This window comes from Pelodiscus sinensis, chromosome 1 (genome assembly GCF_049634645.1).
Source record: "Pelodiscus sinensis isolate JC-2024 chromosome 1, ASM4963464v1, whole genome shotgun sequence".
Taxonomy (NCBI): domain Eukaryota; kingdom Metazoa; phylum Chordata; order Testudines; family Trionychidae; genus Pelodiscus; species Pelodiscus sinensis.
Genome location: NC_134711.1, coordinates 74,736,751 through 74,758,039, shown reverse-complemented (window position 1 = coordinate 74,758,039; position 21,289 = coordinate 74,736,751). Strand labels below are relative to the sequence as shown.

Sequence of the window (21,289 nt, the reverse complement as noted above, 5' to 3'; positions counted from 1 at the left end):
CACATGGGGTGGCCAATTTTGTGGATGATGGAAGTTAAAAAGCACATACCAGGAAAAAAATGTACTGTATTGCCTTTCATTTGCTGCAAAATTCTTGTCACAGAGCTGCCTGCGTGCGCTCTGGCATGAGGAGGCGGGATGGGATGCCAGGATGCTGGCATGACCTGACTCTGCTGATTTTAAAGGGCCGCGGCAGCTCGGCTTTGGCTGCATGTCCCTGGAAGCTGGCTGTGGCGCGTGGCACAGCCAGGCCCCGTCCCGCCGGCTCCAGTCCCCCTTTGTCTCTGTGCATTCTACATGTAACCCCTGCTCCCCTGCACCCTAGACCCCCTGCTCTCTCTCTTTCCTGCGACCCTCTGGTCCTTGCCACCCTTGCACCCTGTTCCCCCCAATCTCTGCCCCCCCTAGCTCTGCGCTGCCCATTCCCCGCACTGCCCCAGACCTTGATCCCTCTGCCCCTCCTGTTGCCTGTGTCCTATTCTCCATTCCTGCACCGCACCCTGCACCCTGCTCCCCCAATCCCTGCCCCCCCCAAGCTTTGTGCTGCACGTTCCCTGCACTGCCCCTAGACCCCGATCCCTCTGCCCCTCCCATTCCCCACGTCCCATTCCCCGTGCCTACACCACACCCTGCTCCCTCTAGCTCTGTGCCTCCCATTCCCTGAGCCTTCCCCGTATCTCCTCACTGTTCCCTGCACCCCTCTGGCTCTGTGCTGTCCCTGCACACTGCTCCCCCGGTGGGTCCGGAGTGAAGGGTGCTTGTCCACAGGAAGGGGCTGGACAGGGCAGGGAAAAGGCTGCTGTGATCCAGCAGCGAGTGAAAGGGGGAGTTCACTTGAAGCGCCTTTGCCTCTATGGAAAAAAACAAATGAAAATGCTATTTGCTATTTATAGGGCTAAAATGCCGGGACAAAAACGAAAACAAACAAACAAACAAAAACCCATTGCAAAACGCAAATGTGTAAAAGATAACAAAAAAGGGGGGGGGACAGCCAAAAATGTTTTGCTTGGGGCAGTAAAAAACCTAGAGCTGGCCCTGGGGGAGGGGAAGGGGCTGGGCTGAGCTGGGCTGTGAGAAGGGGAGGGGAGGGAGGGGAAAAGGCTTGTGCTGGGGGGGGGGGAGGGGAGGAGGTGAGGAGAAGAAGAAGAAGAAGAAAGGGGAAGGCACCAAGGGACAGGGGTGCAGGAGAGACAAATCCCAGGGGGCCAAGTGCAGACAATGAGTAAAAGGGCAGGAGGGGAAGTGTCAGTGGGAGGGGGGACAGAGTGATGCGGGGAGAGGAGAGGGTAAAGGCACTGGAGGCTGGAGGGGGGAGGGAAAGGTGCTGGACCAAGGCTTGAAAGAAGGGGTGGGCATGAGGAAGGTAGGGATGGAGCAAGGCATGTGTGAGGGCACAGGGGCATGAGGGGAATAGGGGCAGAGGGTGGTTAGTGAAAAAGAGAGCAAAGGGGGCAGGGGCAGTGAGGGAAGGGGGAGACACCAGGAGGGAGCAGGGGTAAGGGGATTCTGGGGGTGAAACAGAAGGGCAGACACCTACAGGGGAGGGACCAGCACCAGAGGAGAGGCAGGGCAGGTGTGTAAAGGGAGGTGTTAGAAGAGGGGATGAGAAGAGGTTGCTCACATGATCAGAGTGGGGCTACTGAAGGAATGGGCAGAGGGGAGAGAGAAGGGCTGGTGGAGGGTGGCAAGTCTCAGGAAGGCTGAGGGCAGTGAGAAGGGCAGGAGTCAGGACATCAGAGGAGGGTGAGGGGTTGGCAAGGAACAGGCACCAGGGAATGTGATGGAACAAGGGGAGAAGACATGACAACAAAGAGAAAAGGTAGAGGTTTATAAGAGATTTATTAATAATGTGGGTGATATTTATTAACTTATTAGTAATTACTGTTCTTATTCTTATTAGGAATTTATGCCATTAAAAACACTTTTTGTAGGGGAGGGTGGCGAGTCCTTTTTTTGTCTGGCGGGTAGGGTTTTCCATAATTTGTCGACCCCTGCTCATAGTCACTACTGGGAGCAGTGAGCGCAGAGAACAACTATACTGCCGCATGACCATTGGGGCAGTCCTACCACCAAGAGAGGGGGCAGTTGCATCACCAAGGGAATGGCCAGCAGGGGACAGGGCTCACCAACTTGCCTGCCACTGGTCGAGTTAAGGGGTACCTCTACCCTAAGCCCTTATCCCCTCCCAACCCTCAAGCCCCAGCGCTGGACCAGGCTGTGTGTGGAAAGCCCTGTCTGCCATAGTACTGCTGTCCCTCCCTCCCACCCTCTGCCACAGAGAAGTATTCCAACTGCTAAAACCAAACAGTATGTCCAAACCAAAAAAAGTAGAGAGAGAGAGAGAGAGGTGTTGCCTGGAGTCCAAAGAAACAGTGAATTGTTCTCATGGGATTGCAAGATATTTTAAAGATTTAAGACAGTAGAGTAATTATTACACAATATTCCTTTAAGAGAGCATTCATTTAGAAGAAAAGTCCAGCTATAGTGGCATAATCCTCTCTCTCTCTCGTAAATGAACACAATGGAAAATGACAACATTTTGCTGAGAAAAATTTAAGGCAGGACCATATTTGTGAATGCTTGTTTCAAATGTCAATTTCCAAAAATGCTTAGAGTAACTTAGATAATCATTCTAATGACAGGTTTCTCTCTTATTCCTACTGCCTAGAATTCACTGACTGTTCATTATGTGAAGAGGAATACAAATAAATGAGTAAAATAAAACAACCTCAGAGAACCTTGACATTTTTACAAATGCAAACACTTCATACTTAATTCCATAGAGATCAAGAATTATGATAGATTTGCAGAAGTCTATTATGGCATACACAACTTTTCTGCAAAATATGCTTTGTGCCCTATGCTCAAAGGAAACTATGGGTCAGGAGCCAATTCCTACATTATGTTTTGAATAAAAGAATACAAAGTACAGATGGCTGAACATCATAAGCTTCATAGGTCGGACCTGGTTCACATAAGCATCAGAAATGCTTGGATGCTTACCTAATCCTTTTGAAGTTCCCAATCCTGTCCTTTCAGCATCTTCAAGAATTCCAACACTCTCAGCACCTTCTGCCTTCTGGAAGGCTCCCAGATCCCCATAATATCTTCCCTCTTTCTAGAATCCTACCTCTTTTTCCTACCTTTGATTCCACTACACTTTACAAGATCTCAAACAGACCACAATCCCGACATGTTCCAGATGATATGTCCACACAACCAAATATCCCAGGCTTCCTTCTTTTGTAAATGAAGCTAAGGAAATATTAACAGTGTTGCTACACCATGGCACGAGCACAAAGCTTCTGTATCTAAATATTAATTGGAGCTTTCTCTATGAAATATAACTCAAGAGTATACGGACTTCCAGATTTCCAATATGGAATATCATCACCAGAAATATACTACAATTGCTCAGGACTACAGCTTTATGAGGAGGAGAGAAGCCTGACAGAAAAGTTAATAGTGGAACTAGATACATGTTGAGGTATTGCCCAAGGCAAAAACTTTTAAAATTGGGGAACTGCTGCATGCTCTGTACTTTTGAAAGACATGCTACTCTTTCAATGTCTAAATATGGGCTTCAGAACATAAGTTTTAGGTTTGGTATATCTTTTGAAAATCACAACACAAGGTGTTTAAGTTGGACACAAGATGCTTAATTATTCAGATCTATCTTCATAAATCCCACTCCTGGAAAAGATTTGGGCCAGAAAGAACAGAAAGTGACTACCCACTTGACTTGACCTGAATCCTCACATTTTGTACTTCCTGGTTTTAATTCTTCTTTACATATGAATCCTATGTAGCTCTAAAAACAGTTGGTCTCCAAGTGTCTTGTCAGTCTAGGAATTAGATCTAAAATTCTTTTGAGATCTATGTTCAATCTGCCACTGTTTAGAGAGGTTCTGAGAACCCAATGCTGGTCCTTCCAAAATGTGTCTGTTGGGACAGTCATCTCTGTACAACAAACAATAACTGTCCCTGTTTGTGTATCAAAAATATTTTAAGAATGGGAGGATACAAAACCAACAACTAATGTAAGTACCCAACAGAAAACCATACCTACATCATTTTTGGCCTCTGAACCTCAAGGTGCAATCATGTCTAAAACTGAAGAACTTTACTGATACAAGGTCAAGGAAATCTTTCCATTTGTATACAAAGACAACACTGTATTTAAGTAGTCTCCAGAGTGCCGTTTTTTTCCTTTTTAAGCCTCACAGGAATAAGTTATTGGAACCTGATAAAAAACTTATGGACACTTTACATTTAAAGAATGCAGATGGCTAAGAGAGGCACATATTCTGCCTATTTTGTTCTTATGATCATTTGTATTTTGTTCCTTCCTTTCCTACTTCCCTATTCCTTTACAAGCTCAAGAACTCATAAAGGAGGGAAAGGTTTGGAGAATAAGGCATACACTTCAGGCTACCAGGAGAAGGAACAATAACAGTGAGAAGAAAGTAGGTGAGTTAAGCTACTTGTTGCAGCTGTAATTAACAAGACATTTTTGTCTTCATGCTTCCAGGTAGTTTGCAACATGAAGGATAGGTCCTAAGTACACTTAAGAAAGAAAGGCTGTGCTATTTAGTAAGATCATAGAAAATGTTTTTTTTTTAAAGGAGATAACTGTTTCATTTACTAATGTTATCAGATACTACTTTCATCATATTTCTTAAGATTAGAAAAAATGAATGCTGCTGAAGTTGAAGCTGATGCCAATACATCCATGAATTCTTCCAGTCAGCTTCCAAAGACAAGATCTTAAAATGGAATCAATAATTTGTTATTTTTTAGATTTTATTTTGAAAAAAGGTGGTGTAGTGGTGTAGGGATAACATATTAATGTATTGAAAATGATTCCTCCAAATGGAAGTGACTCCCCATAATTTGTTCCCCACAACTTAGTGTTTAGATTTATTATTAATTCTTCTTCTTATTATTATTATTATTTGTTAAGATTGTTAAATGTTTAGATTTATTATTATTATTGTCCCTTTAGAATATAATATATTAGGTCATGTAACTTAGAACTGTTAAAAATATAATCCTAACTGTTAAGAATATAATCCTATGTAGCCAGAAACAGCCCCCCCCCCCCCCCTGCGCTCCAGGGCATACTCAAGCTTGTGCAAGGGGCTGCTTGAAATTGACATTGCAGAGATACATTGTAACAATGCATTGTCAAGCCACTAACTCTGCTATGGGAGCCAAGCCCTGTAATTGACTAAGGCCATTGTTACTTAATTGAGGCCTGTTCTCTTTAAAACATTGTAACTTTATTCAGCACTCAGAGAATGTTTTAAGCAATACCACCCAGAAACTTTCTGTAACTACAACTCTGATATATGTAAAGTTATTATTACCAGAAACTTTTTGTAACTACAACTCTGATATATGTAAAGTTATTATTCTACAAAAACATTGTATGGGAAACATTAAGGAATGTATGTAAGAGAGAGAGAGTGCTTGGATGATGAGTGAATGGTTCTAAGAGGTGCCAGCCTGAGAATACAGCAACAAAGGGCTGAAGAAGGCGTCAGGTGCCAGTGCAACCAAAAGGTGTCAAGTGGAGAAACTGGAGGTCCACCCGATGAGATCACTGATGAGCACCTGGCAGCCACCCTGGAGACATCAGCATGATATAGCAATTTCCATAGACTGGCATAGGAAAAAATTCCTATAAGAACTGGACTAAAAAACTATGGAATCAGAGTCCAAGGTTCTGCTGCCAGCCTACCAGGAGCTTCAGATGCGCATCTGATCAGGACTTCGCTCCCCACTACCATCACTTGTGTACAGAATACCTGGCCAGTATTCTGTCACAAGCAACTTCCAGGCTGGTAACTATACACAGAACTTGAATGAATGGATGTATGAATGAATGGTTTATATATATATATATATATATATATATATATATATATATATATATAAGTGTATAAGGGTTAAGTAGTGTTAGGAATAAGTAGTTAAACAACGTTGTTTGCTTCTATCTTTTCTTTATTTTTTATTATTATCTTTACAATAAATGTGGCTTTTTGCCTTATCCCCCTCATAAGATCCTGCTTGCTTTTATTTGGTACAACAGTGGGGTACCCCTCCCTCTTTGTTACGGGGTACTCCCCCTTCCCAACACCCACGGGGTCGTTAGTTCAAACCCCTCCTCGCGGTCACCTATGTGCGTCCCAACTAATCAGGTCATTAACTTGCCGGGTCTCCCCGAAACGTTGGCTGCGTGGTTTCCTCCTGGTGGGGAGAGGGGGGTCTGGGCCCGCCCCCTCTCACGGACCCCAGCCCAGGGCCCTAAGGACTCAGACGGAACCTTCGTCCGGTCCGGCTGACGGGGCCGTAGCCGCAACTCATCAGCCCGCAGGCTCCCTTCGCCCGCCCTGGGCTGCTTCCTCTCCCCATTCCGGTTCACCCTGCTAAGCAAGGCTTACCCCTTCAGCTTCAGGCCCCTCCACCTAACGGCCCCGGGGAGGGAGGCCATTCGCGGCCTGCTTCCCCCTCCTTCCCTGCCGGCGGCGTTTAAATCCCCCGGATCTGCTCCGCCGCCGCGGCCCCACCCAGCGTGGCGTGGTGACGTCTCCCGTCGGCAGCCGGAGTAGCGTGATGGCGTCATCTGCCTGGCCACCTCCCTGGAATCCTCCTGCATTTCTAGCCGGAAGGCTGCCGCCGCCGAACAGCTGACACAGCGGTTGGCGGGGCATGCAAGAGCCGCACGGGCGGCTGTTCGCGGCGTGCCCCGCTCGGGGCTCCCAGCCTGACCCTCGAGAACCGCCGCGTACATGGTCGGGTGGGTCATCTCAGTGCGGGGCGCCCCTACCCCGTCACAGGTGGTCTTTCGTTTCTATTTTTGCTATATTAAATATTGATGTTCTTTTAAAACAAAATAATTAACTATGAATAAAATTTCTCTTCACATTTAGCCTGGGTTTTAGAAGATATCCCATGTTCTAACATAAATGTATTTCATAAGCCAAGCTAGAAACAATGAGATACATAACGATCTTTGTGTGAAGACAGAAAGGAAGTGAACTGATGCTTCAATTTTCTCGTTTGTCCCTCTAAAAGCATTGATATTAAAGTCAATTACAATACTGGCTGTATTGATGACCTTGTCTCACAGAGCATAGAAGTGGATGTTGATACAATTAACACATTCTTGGCACACAGATCTTCAAGTACTTTTGTAAGAGTGTAACACAAAGTTCTTGACTCTTTTGAATAGCAACTATACAAAGCCCCTAGGCTATGTGCTGGAAAAGATTAAGTAGGCCCCACATTACCTCATCTTTATATATAAAGATATCATACATGCCATGATAAATTTATATAAGGGAGCGGATTATGATAAATTAATATGAGGGCTAGATGGGAGCTCTGGGTAATTCATGGCAGACAACTGGATGGAGAAGCTTCATTTAGAATCTCTTGGCATTTCAATTGTATAGAAGCTAAAATCATGGCAACAAAGATGCATAAAAACTTCAGTCATTCCAATTACAGAATGTCCTGTCCTTGATTCTATAGGAATACATGAAAGATTAGTTAATATGGACAGGAACTTGCCAAACAAATAGAGGGACACCCATATCAGTATGCCAAAATACAATTATTGGAGGTGCCAGACAGGAAGAAAGCAATCCTGGAGTTTGAAAATACATGTTTCAGAGGACTTCTTCCCTTGCAGTCAATGTTCCAAATATTATGTGATCATGTTAAGTAACTGAACTCTAGATATTTTTATATTCTGGATGACCCTCTAAAGGCAAAATATACCATCACTGAAATATTAATTAAAACTGGACACAATACTATGTGAATTTAGGGTTAGGTCCAAATCCAATCCCCTCCTCTACGAGTGCTGAGATTCCCCAGGAAACAGAACTAGTGCAGTTCCATTGCAGAAGGATGAGCTAAATGAAGAGAATCAGCGCCTCATGCTTACTTCAGTTGTGGATGGACTCCTGATAAAATTGCACTGAGGAACAGGAAAAGTGGAAGGATCTATCAACGCACAGCTCCTCACTGCACAACTCTATGAACTGTAACATGTCATAGAATAGTTTTACTTCCTAGGCTGGAGCAATCAGTTCATGATTCCAGGAGAAGAAAGATTCCTCCCTTTAATACATTTGTTTTGTGCCTGGTCTGGCCCTTTAGGCATGGGCGCCATTTGGGAGGGTGGGGGAGTGAGGTGAGTGGGAGAGCAGCCCCCATGTTCATTTCCTACTGTAGCAGGATACTATCTCCTGCCTCCTCTCTCTAGCCAGGAGTGAGAGGAACACAGTTAGTTTTCTTTACTCCTCTCCAGTGTTCTCTGTAAGCTATGCACCTGTGCAGCTGTTTTCTAAGCCCTGCTCAGAGATTCAGAGCTCCCACCCAGGCAAGGAGATCAGCTGACTGGCAAGGGATAGAGCATCTAGTGGGGAGTGGGAAGAGAAAAGCAGGATGCATGGGGAGGGTATATGCAAGGACATTTGCATGATTACATTTCAAATAAAGTTTTTGTAGGTGTTAATGAATTAAGATAAGAAAGACAAAGATTCTTTTAATAGAATATTTTGGAGTATTGCGGATATTTACAACTCTGATCTTAATGATTTTTTAAAAAATCCTGTCTTACTAATTAAGACATAGTATATTGTTTTGCATTAAAGCCAGATATTTGCTGTGTGGTAGAGTTCTGGCTCTTATGAGTCAGAAGTAGCAAGTATTAGGTGTGATGCTAGTTGTTTTGTAGGACGAAACCTTATTTGCTAGCTCTTTGAAACATGCATCTGTCTTCAAACCCTGAAGCCATGTGTTAATTTGTTCTGGGGCTTCTAATCTTTGAGTTAGTGAGAACACACAAAGTGAAAGTTTCAAACCAGGAGAACTTGTATCTGTTTTTACAGCATGGATCTTAAACATTCTTCAGAGAAACTGTATAAGACTTAGTGAATGCCTTTTACTGTGCTTTCTGGTGTTAGTAAATAATGTATTAATTATGCTCTCCTTGCAAATACTATTTCTAGTTGACTCATAGATTTGTTTAGCATCTTAAAGCTGAGCTATGTGTGGATAATATGCATTTTGGTGTTTAATTGCTTGGGATGTTAGAAAGGATAATGATACATATACTCCAAGGGTAGTGTTAATTTTCTTTTTTATTTAATTTCATATTAAATATTGTAAGCATTGTTTCTTGTTAACTATCCCTTGTGTTAATATATTTTTCCACACATATGGACTGTTGTGGTGCACATCCACACACTGCCTCAATATTGGTGTTGCATATAAGAAATTTCAACCTGCCCAAGGATAGAAAATGTTAGAGGGAACACCTCTCCTCTCCCATCCTCTACTTTGCTCACTGAAGTGAAAGAAATTCAGGTTCATCAAGCAGAATAAAAGGACAGTCTGGCCAGGGGGAGGGAGGAGGAGCAGGCTGGGTGTGCGGTGTCTTAAGATTCACCATGGGAGATGGATGTTTAAGTGACTTGGTAATTTTAGCCTGTGAATGTGAAGCTTTACAACATCTGGATATCAATAAGGTCATGGACAGCTTTGCCAAGATGACACCACAGTGTTATCCATTGCTTTAGCTCATATCTGGAGTGTTGTTTTACAGTATTTTATTTATTTTTAAACATTCCTGGAAGACATTAATCTCATTCTCCTCTTCAAAATTTGGACCATAAGAAATTTATAAAATAACAATAATTGCAAGACTAAGCAGATTTTATTTATGTCTACTAAAGATAGCAAACAAAGTATCAAACTTGTGTTAAGGTTCCAAAACAGACACCTAAAGGCTATGTCTATACTAGCGGCTTCTTGCGCAAGAACTTCTTATGCAAAAACGTCCACACTGCCATGTGCCAGCTGTGCTTTTGCACAAGAGCATCCATGGCAGTGTTGATGCTCTCTTGCGCAAGGAAGCTCTGATGGCCATTTTAGCCATAGGGCTTTCTTGCGCAAGAAACCCCGGCCGAGCGTCCACACTGCCCTCTTGCACAAGAGCTCCTGCACAAGAAGGCTTACACCTGTTAAAAAAAGAGCGTAGCTCTTGTGCAATAAGCCCTCTCTTTCCATACCGTACTGTAATTTTCCTTGCGCAAGAGCAGGCGGGCCGTGTGGATGCTCTGCGGATTCTTGCGCAAGAACTGCCACACTTGCACAAGAAGCTGCGAGTGCAGACATAGCCAAAGAGTTGGGATTGGAAATATTTTGCTATTTGTTCTAACTTTAAAAATAAACTTAAAATATGGCTTTAACTGGTATAGGCTATATTTTTTCTTTATACAAGAATTAGAAATACTGCTCTGATCAGTTAACTCCTAAGTTACCACCTACAAAAACAAACAAACAAACAAACAAACAAACCACCAACCCAACACACACACACACACCCACAACCCGGAGTTTTCAGGTGCCTATGTAGCCTCTTGAATGGAGTCATGGTTTAAGGTGCCCCCCCAATCTGAAATGGTACCCCAGCATTTAGGCTAGGTGCTTGACACTGGATTTCCACCTCGATGCACAACTATTATGAATATTCAGATAATGACATAATAGCACTCTGAAATAGAATACAGGCTAGAAGAACTAGAAGGGCACATCTACACAGCAGCATTATTTTGAAATAAAGTGAGGGTGAGTCTAGGCACTGGTGCTATTTTGGGAAACTTCCGGTATCCCAAAATATCATTTTCTATGTCTTGACAGCGTACTCATTATTTCGAAATAGCTTTCAAAATAACGCACATGCTATTCCAACGTCCCTGTAAGCTTTGTTCCACAAGGATTGAGGGATGTTTCAGAATAGCACTCTATTTTGAAACTGACTTGAATAGCTCAAATTGTGTAGCTTATTTCGACCAAAGGGTGCAGTGTAGTCACACCCTGATTGTCTACACAGCAAGCCTGTTATTTCAAAATAATTTTAAAACAACGGGTATCTTATTCCGAATTCCGTAACCCTCCTTGTACAAGGAATAATGCCTATTTCAAAATAGGTTTTTTTTTTCAAAATAGGGAGTATGTAGAAATGGGCAGCTGAAGTTATTTTGAAATAAATGGCCTACAGGGCTTCCCACAGGGGCCCTGGTGGCCACTCTGTCCACACTCATCAGAACTCTATAGTTCCCCTTCACCTGCAGCCCTTAAAGCCACAGACTCAAGGGAAACTGTTTGTGGCACAATGTGAGCCCTGCTAGCACTGTGCCACACAGCACTGCCCAGCTCTAAATTCCCTGCTGCCATGGCAGACCTCAGTAGCCACCTGAGCCCCATGTGGCTGCTGGCACAGCTGCAGGCAGCTCCCAATCTCCTGCCCGGGGGCAGAGGAGATGGGCCCCATCCTGGACTGGTGCGGAGATCCTGGATCTCATTGAGATATGGGGAGATGATGCTAACCTCCAGGAACTCCGCACCAAGTGCAGGAATGCCAAGATCTACAGCCAAATGGCCAACAGCCTGATCATGGAGCTCAGGCAAGCCTATACTAAGGTCAGGGAGTGTAGTTCCCAATCAGGGGAGGCACCCCAGACTTGCCCCTACTTTGACCAGCTCTACTACATCCTGGTGGTGGGGGGGGGGGGGGGGGAGAGTGTCAGTCCCTCCGCCCTGTTATGGATCCTAGGCGGGAGATGCTTATTATCACTCTCCCGGAGGGCAGGCTAGTGACTGAGAATGGGGAGGGGGAGGAGGAGGCAGAGCAGGCCAGTGAATCCACAATGCTTGCCAGCCAGGAGCTCAGCCAATCCTGGAGCTGGTACCACTCTCCCAGGATGTAGCCCATGGATCAGACGAAGCTGAGGAAGACTCATCAGGGGAGTTCCATTATTTTCCCTAGACACACATTGGGGGAGTGGGAGGAGGGCATCAGGTGGCAAGGAGTTGCACTCCAAGGCTCCTTACTTAGCCTTCTCTCTTTGGGCATCATGCAGCAGCCTGGGTCACGTGGATGTATGTGGACTGCCAGTCCAGAGCAGATAGCCCCAATGAGGCTGCCTCAAAGGACCCTTGTGCTCCTGCTCATAGGATTTCTGGAGATACCTGCTTTACTCCCGACTCCATGGTGCGACACCCTTCCATCACAAGCCACCACTAAGGATGTAGTCAGGGACACAAACACACACACACACAGGCATGCCACGCACAGCACACAGGTATGCCAGCTCTTTCTGGGCAGCCTGTGATCCCGGGTAGCTGTGGCGAGGCAGAGGACACTGAGCCCTGATTAGGGAGGAGAAGGAAGTGGACGGAACCCCAGTAGCACCCTTCCTGGCACGCGGTATCTGCTGCTTACACACACCTCCTCCAACACTTTCCCCCACTCTCCACCAGCGGGCAGGAATAGAAGTAATCTCTTTGCAAGATGCCACCACTGCTGGATCTGGTGCGTGCGCAGAGTGGAGGGAAGCTAAGCTGTTCCGTCACCCCCTTCCTGCCCACAGGCTCCTAGCGTGGCTGGTACCTTCTCATGCCTGCTTGTCCCTGGGATGTGGGGGTAGTGAGGCTCTCTTTGGTCACAACTGTGCCCTTGCAGGAAGGGGCCCACTGTGTAGGCCACAGATGGCCTAGCTCCAAACACATCACCTTCATCTGACCCAATACCTTTCAGTGTCGCCTCAGAGATGAGGGCTAGGCTTCATGCACAGTATCTCTTGAGATGTCTGCCCTTCTCTTTGTTCTTCACAGCTGAAACAGGTGTGAGTGTGGTGCTCACAACACCTCCCACACCAGCCTCCCAACTCTGTGGGAGCTGCCACCGCAGACAAGCCCATGAGGACCTGGAGCAGGAACATGTTGCCTGCCTGTGTGGCCTCCAGTGCTTTCTGGAGCTGCAAGATAAGCAGTAGGAAGCGGACCAGGAGCTGCGCCACACCACCTGGTTGGAGCTGGCACAAGAGACCCCCACCATGTGCATGTCACACATGGCTGCTGTTGACTGCCTAGTCGCTGCCACTGAGCAGTTGAGCAGCCGCCCTCCTGCTCCTGCTCATGGCCACCGAGGGCCCTGCACATGAGGCAGTGGGACCACCCGAGGCAGGCATCACTCCCAGCCTCATCCCCATCTCTGGGCCTCTCTTTCCTCTCCTCCCCTTTCTTTCCTCCTTCTCTATCTCCCAGGTTCTTTCCCTAGTCCCTCTCCAGTTACAATTACCCCAATTAAACAAAAAATAGAGTTGCTTGATTCAAAACAAAAGGTGTGCTTTACTTTATCAACAGTGGAGGAGGGGAGCAAGGGCAGGGAAAGGGAAGGGTGTGGGAGGAAAGGCACATAGGGTAATGCACAGGACCCTTGTAGGGAAGCCCAGTGTAGACTGTCATGGCTGTCCTTGTCCGAAATTCTTCCTTAAGGCCTCCCGGATGTGCACAGCCTCCTGATGGGCCTGTTGGTTGGCAGCTGCTCAAAAGCTCTAGTGAGCCGATCGGCCTCTTCCCTACCCTGGAAAGAACCTTTAGTGTCATAAATATTGTGGAGGACACAGCACGCCGCCACCATTTGGGGGACATTCCACTCGCTGAGGTTCAGGCAGGTGAAGGTTCAGTGGAACCTCCCTTTGAGACACCCAAAGGAGCCATCCAACACAATGCAGGCCCTGCTGAGCCTGGCATTAATCCATTCCTTGCTTTTCGTCATGGTGTCCGGTGTAGGGCTTCATAAGCCAGAGGAGCAGAAGGAAGGCAATGTCCTCCACAATGCGGATTGGCATGTCCACGTCCACAACTCTGATGTGTCCGGGAAAAAAAAATGCCAGCATGCATCTTCTGGAAGAGGCTGAAGTTCCTGAAGATGCGGGCTTCGTGCATCTTCCCCGATCACCCAATGTGGATGTTAGTAAACTGGCCTTGGTGGTCCACAACTGCCTGCAGGACCTTGGAAAAGTACACCTTCTGGAGGATGTAGTTAGATGCTCGGTGGTCATGGGCCCGGATGGGGATGTAGGTGCTATCAATGGCCTCCCCGCAGATGGGGAAACCCATGGTGGCAAAGCTGGTGAAAATGGGGTACACATCGCCCAGGATGATGAGCTGGCACATCAGGATGGTGTCAATGGCTCATACCACCTGGAGGAGACAAACAGAGAATCACAAGGTTTCCAGAGCCCTTGGGAGGTCTCCAAGGCCAAATCTCCTTCCCCCATACACCAGGCCTAACCCGAACTAAGCCCATCCCCGAGCAGGGCTTTGTGACGCTGGGACCGGAAAACCTCTGAGGAAGGGAGCTTTCACCACCACTCCACTCCACATCCATAGGGAACCCTATTCCAGCAGCTCATCACCCTCCTAATACCACAGTAAGAGAGTCATACCTGCATGACCCCAACGGTCGATCTTCCCACGCCAAACTTGTTCCCCATGGAGCAGTAGCTGTCCAGCGTGGCAAGCTTTCACAGAGTGATGGCAACCCACTTCTGGAGGGAGATGGCGGGTTGCATGTGGGTGTCCCATTGCTTGAGGGCAGGGCCGAGCCACTCACATAGGTCCAGGAAGGTGTCCTTCCGCGTGCGGAAGTTCTGGAGCCACTGCTGGTTGTCCCACCCCTCCATGATGATCCAGTTCCACCAGTCAGAACTGGTGTCCAATTGCCAGAAGTAGCAGTGTATGGTGTGCAGGACAGGGTGGGAGGGGTTGTGCTGCATGAGCAGCATGTGGAAAGAGGTGAGGAGATGTCCCGCAGGGAGCTATGGGTCCACATTCTACAGTGCTATGAGAGCAGAGTGCAAAATCTGCACCAGGAGGTGCATCATGAGGTTCAGGAGCTGCAGACTGCTTTGTTCCGGCTTCATGGCAGAAGTGCTGTAGTGTTCACTTAGTGAACCCTATGGGTGTGTGTAGACTATGGGGTTTTGTTGACAAAAGTCCACTTTTGTCGACAAAACTATACCTGCGTCTACACTGCCGCTGAGTTCTGTCGACATAATGTCGACAGAACTGTTTTGTCAATGGCTGTAAACCTCATTCTACGAGGAATAACGCCTTTTGTTGACAGAGTTCTGTCGACAGAAGGCATTATTGCATCTACACTGTCCTTTGCGTCTACACTGTCATGTCAACAAAGCGGCTTGCATTGTCAACAGAACTGGATGTAGTCTAGATGCTCTTTGTTGACAGAAGCTTTGTCGACAGTCTAGACATACCCTAAGTGAAAAGGCTTTGCTGTCCCTCAAGGGACTGTACAGGGAGGCCCTTTTAAACACCAGCCGCAGATAGCCTCAGGAAGCAGCTACAGGAAGTGACTGCCATCTTGATGCCCTGCCTGAAGTGCTTCCAAGGGATTTAGAATGGCTACACTGATGAGAGTCTCAATCGCATTCAATTTCAAAATAGCTTACTGCTATTTCAATAGGCATTTGTAGTGAAGATACTCTATTTCGAAATAAGCTATTTCACAGTTTTTATTTTGAAATAGCTTATTCAAAAATAACACTGCTGTGTAGATGTACCCTTATTTATTTTAGAAAAAAAATAGTATTTGTGATAAAGAGATTCCAGACCAGTTCTCCAGGTGGCATAAAAGGACATAAATTCACTGACTTTAATGCAAATACATTGATTTCCACTAGATAAGTTTAAAATGCAATACAGAATATATGCCTTTCCCTTCTTTGATACGTATGAACAGATATTTCCCTTACTACCGAGAAGAAAGATCTTCAACTTTCTAGTACCAAGCATTATTTGAGAGAAAGACAGGAGCAAATAACAGAGTTGCTCTTTTTTTTCTGGATACATTTTAATATACTAAACATTAAAAATGTAAAATTTAAGCCTACTCTCCTTGTTTACAGCTCCATTTTTATGCCTGCAAAATTATTTCCTTGTCCTTGTGCCTCTCTCTGATTTGCACCTTCGAAAGGGTGGCTGCCCTTTAGAAAAGTTCTCTCTGAAACGTTTATAGCTACTCAAAGATAAAAGAAAAACTAATTTTGATTGTAAAAAATTATTCCAAGTTAGAAATGATAAATTATATGTCTATATAATAAACACTATTCTTGTTCTGTTTAATCAAGTGCAACTCTAACTGGGGTCTTCAAAAGGGGACCAGATACTGATACAGTCCCATTTTGGTATACCCAAAAGGCAAAATATTTAATTTTCAGAAATATCTGATGAATCCTAGGAGCATGTGACCTCTAGACAAATAGGGGTTAACCACATTAAAAGCAGGAAAGTCATCGTTTGAAGTTGTGCAATTTTAACACAGAACTCTTGCAAGCACCCATGAGCTGCATATAGCCCATCACTGCTCACCCAGACCTAAATGTTAATAGACAAAGTCATATAAGGTTCCATGATACTAGCTATACAGCATTCTTTTTTTGTGTTTGAAATTATGACAAAGAAAGCAGAATGAATGAATATGTGCAGAGAACTCTAATTACAAAACAGTAACTTTCTTCATCCAGAATTGCTCCAACAGATACTCAGTTTGGAGAGACCATCCAGTTTCCAGAAGTGGTGCTATGTTAGGTAGAATATTTAATACAGACTGGATTAATTCTGCCCTGAAATGACCCTCTGACTGCTTCTGAGCAATAATTTAATCTTTGCTGGAGTCAGTTCTGCCAACCACTTCCAAAACCAGAGCCCTGGTTACAAGTATTTACAAAGAAGAGTTGTTTACTTCCCTTGATGTGTGGAACATTCCTTAAGTGTTTTATATATCAGTTTACAAGGTTTTGAATTTAATGTTCCATAATTCCTTTGCTGCTCTCCTGAAACTTCACTTATCCTCACTGAACTGTCAAATGTTATTGAGAATGATTCTAATAGTTCCTGTAGTATTGTAACTGGATGTTCTAGAGCACCACTTCTTTAGCTTGTTCCTTCCCAATTTCATTATCCTTTTTTTTCCCCATTAACTATTCTTGTATTAAGAATCCTGATCCTTCTTATCTATCATCTAGAACTTAGGCAGTTACTAAACAATTCAGTATTCTTCAACTCCTGTTGTTGATTCCTGTGGCTTGGTTTTTTTAATTTACTTAATTATCGCTCAAATATTAAACAGGAGATATGTTTTCCTTTAATTTCAAATATGTTTCTCTTTTAGAAGTTTGCATCCATCACAGTGTCATATCTCCTGATCTCCTTATTGATCACTATGTTGGTGACATAACTACTACTGGGGACACTGGAGTTCCTGGGAACCACTCAGGAAGGTCAGAGCCAATCTATATTTCTCCAAAAAATATGGTGGTAATATTTTTGAAACTACATTGTAACTTATAACCCAGAGAGCAGGGCTGGTGAACCTTTTTTGGGCTGGGGGCCACTGACCCACAGAAAAATCAGTCACAGGCTGGGGGCTGCAGGGAAGTGGCAGGGGCTGGAGTGCCTGCATGGGCTCCCCAATGCTGGGCTAACATAGGGTATAAAATAGTATTAAAAGGGCTACAGAATTGAACATTTTTGGACAAAAATAGCTAATTGTTCAATCCATGTATTTGCCTTCAGACTCTAGAAATAGAGGAGGCTCCATGGTGGAGCTTTCATTAATAGTATAGTAGGACTGGAGGTTGAGAGCTACCAAAAAGCCAGTAATTCATAACAAGTACATTTAAATGAATTATATAAATAACCTGAGAGAGCTTTACATGTTATTTAAGACATTCAACATACAATAGGTTTGTTGTTGTTTTAGCTGGGCTTTTATGTTAACTACTGAGCTTACTTCATCAAATGTAAAATCATCCACATTTACTTCTTCATAGTCATCCTCCACTTCATCACTTTTAACAGCTGCAAGAGCACTGGCTAGTTTCTTCCGCAAGTGGAAACCCTTCCAAAATGCCTAAACAAAAATTTAAAGCATGTTATACAAGGCCATAGATCAAACCCAAATCCAGATTCTCTATGTTATCCCATTAGGAAGATAAAACATCTTAGACCTTGGTTTAATAGCTCAATGATCTGTTTTTTGAACTTTATGTGACATTTAAAACTACAAGACAAATTAAATGCCAGCATATGTCTAAAGCTCAGAATACTCAAGAGGTTTTTCTCAAGTAAGCAGAATGGAATCTTGAAACTCCCTCAACTACAAACCCCAGGTCAACTAATTAATTATTTGACAATTCCTACAGGGACTATTCTAAGTAGAGGGGGAAGAAGATATAAGAAAAAAGTAAGTGTTCTTTTTCAAATTACTGAGAACAAAAATAAAAACACACTTATACCAAATTTCCAGTGGTTACAAGTGGCAATTCTTGTTGTCATCTCATGTGATTAACCTAAACCAGCTAACCACATCTCCACAGTCATCATCTACTTTACTTTTTTTTTTAAAGAGTCTTTTTTATCACCATCATTTAGGTAAAAAAGAACATTCAGCAGAAGAATAAGCAGTTAAATACCAGAAAATGATACAAGACATTAGGAATATGTGCAAAGATATCCTGAATATTTTAAAATAAAAGCCTCATTATACACAGGAATATTAATTTTTATAACTGTATTTTTATGGATCATGGTTTTAAAGGGGAAATCCTGCTTTATGGTAGACAATGTTACAACTCGGAGGGCAATTTTCCTTGTTCAAAGAACAGCCTACACTGTATAAATTAAAAGACATTGCCATTTCCTTCTCTGACTCAAAAATTATTTGCAAAAAAATAGCTCTGTATCTGTTTTGCCTCATCATTTGCAGTGTGCTGCCATAAATTAATGATTTATCACAAACATAATGAAATTCTTAGACTTGATATCCACTTTCTTATCGGATAGTTGACATGGTAGTCGACTAGTCCCTTCCCCCCACCTTGCTGTCTGTATCACAAAAAGGCAGAGGGGGGAGAGGAGAGGATATTTCAAAGTGGCAGCACTGCATGAAGCCTGGGGCCAGACCCCAGGCTCCACGTGGCTCTGCTGCTTTGAAACGTCGCATGCAGCCCAGGATCAGCTGGGGTGTCCCCAGCTGACCTCAGGCTCCATGTGGTGCTTTGGCCCTAAGGCTGCTGCTACACTTCAAAGATGAAGGCACCCTATCAACTAATCAAAGAGTTGATGCAAATGCATTTACTATTTGATTAGCCAATTATGTACAATCTAGTCCTGACATGTATTCTACATTGCCAAAAGACAAATCCCATTGAGCAGATGTCACAATGTGAGGAAAGTAATAACATTTTCTAATTACATCCTATTGATATTTAAATAACATTTAGGCTTCAAAATACCTAAAGTATTTTTGAAAAATGGGACTTAAGATGCTAAATCATTTTGACTTTTCACCCAACAAATACAATATGCAATAACTTTCAAGATAAGTTTATGTAAAGCACTGCATTCTGGCAGAGACCCTTTAATTCCAAAAGGACTAGAGAGACTTTGGAACTTAGAATGTACAAAGTTCCTGGAATTACTTACTGTAGCCACTACAGTACATTAAAATCCAGCAACAACTAATTTAAGGGCTTAATGTTTGCTAAAAGACAAAAACTTGTGATGTTTATACAAAGTTTAATTAAACAAGAAAGGGTTTTCTGCTAGAATAATCTGTTTGGATCAAGAAAATAACAAAATGAAAATTACTTATTAATACAGCTAATTAACCAGCTCATTCCTTACTAAGCCTAACTGTAATAAATGAAGAAAACAATGCAGCAAACCCACCTGAATAAGTGCTGCAGCTTTATGCTTCTGTTCTATAGCAACTTTGAGTTGACTACTTTCTTTTCTACAGTAGACAGTGTTTCTCCTGGCACGATACTTTCGCCAAGCAGACTGGATCTCTGATGCCGCCATATGTAATCTAGCATAGGAACGAATATCTCTCCGAATTACGTAGCCTCGCCAATATGACTGGATTAATGTAGCTGCCAAACTAGCAACACCAAAAAAAGAAAGTTTTATGCAATTGAACACTCTATCAGTAATGTAAAGAAGCTCCCCATTAAGTATGATGTACACATGTGTTCATCAACACACAATGGTTGAGAGACTCTTGGAAAATGCATTTACAGCTTCAATGAACTTTTATTTTTTAAACAAGAAAATTCAAGACAATAATACACAAAGGATGCTTTTAAACTACAGAATAATTTAAAACACATATGTATGGGATGCCAGGTAGTTGCCTTATGCAATCATCATATAGTTTATAATTTCATACTGTAGTGCTAACGGTTAAAAGACTGTTCAAGTTTCATTTTCCTTACTGTTTAAAAAGTAGAGCTATTAATTTAATTTAAAATACATGTTGAAACTCTCTAGTCTGACACTCTCTGGTCCAGCAACATCTGTGGTCTGGCACAATTTTAGTTAGCTGGATATTCAGGTATCATGGGTGTGGCCAAGTTTCCTGTGGTCCCATAAAGTTTGTTTAAAGCCACCAGTCCTGGCTCTCCATGTTCTGTGCTGTTATTTAACTCTATTTAACCCTATTGTCTTCTAAGAGCTCAGACAGCAGTGGAAATGTTGGTAATGCTGCTAGACAACATTGGTTCAGCAAATTCTACCATTCAACACTGGTCAAATCTTGACGGTGCTGGACTAGAGAGGGTCAGCCCATAAAACAATGTCTTGATTACAGTATAATCAGAATATTCAGATCTGTCATATGGTTGCTACTTTCTAAAGGTTTGGAGAATTCAAATACGTAAGGCACATTCCTTCTACAGTGATCTGTGGAGAAAATTTTATAGACGTTAATATCTAATCACAGTTCTAAGTTTTGCTTCTGTATTTTTTATCCCAAAATTGTAGACAAAAATAGCACCTCTTACACCAATGAAAATTCTGTATTTTTATATTTTACCTTCTTGTTTAGATGGAACTGCTTAAAATGTGAAGCAGCTTACAGTGGAACAAGATACTATATTCTGAAACAAATCACAGCCTCCCCCACGAATATTTTGAAATCAACAAGTTAACTCAGAGATATATAAATATCAAATATGAAACAATGGTTTTCAAAAAGTCTTGATTTTCGAGAAAATAGGATTTTTTTTAAGATAATTGTCATTACCATAAAAAGTATATTTTGAAGCCTTGCTCAAATATTAAAGAGCAAGCACAAACAGGGGAGGGGAATTAGGGATGCTGCAGTAACCCTGACTCAAAGTGGTTTCCATCATATACAGAGTTTACAATTTTGCCCAATAGCTTTCTGCTCCTCTATTATAAAAATTGTTCTAGGACCACTCTGCGCAACTCTCAGTTAAGACTGCCTTCAAATATTTATACAAGAAAAAATAAGGACCTAGGGATTACAGTGGATGAGAAGATGGATATGAGTCAACAGTGTGCCCTTGTAGCCAAGAAAGTTAATGGCATATAAGGG

The 21,289-nt window shown here is 43.4% G+C and overlaps 1 protein-coding gene across 5 annotated transcripts in view; it reads right to left on the bottom strand.

The window, feature by feature from the left end:
• Positions 1-21,289, bottom strand: part of LRRIQ1 (leucine rich repeats and IQ motif containing 1) — a 172,978-nt gene that overhangs the window by 80,104 nt on the left and 71,585 nt on the right. For 4 of the 5 annotated variants that reach the window (XM_014568997.3, XM_075932613.1, XM_075932608.1 and 1 more), the window contains 2 exons: positions 19,621-19,831; positions 17,681-17,800 (listed from right to left, as the gene is read on the bottom strand). In XM_014568997.3, coding sequence (XP_014424483.2) covers positions 17,681-17,800; positions 19,621-19,831 — 331 coding nt within the window. Of the gene's footprint in view, positions 1-13,222; positions 14,071-17,680; positions 17,801-19,620; positions 19,832-21,289 lie in introns of those variants that run through there. The other variant, XM_075932621.1, reaches the window with a different exon arrangement.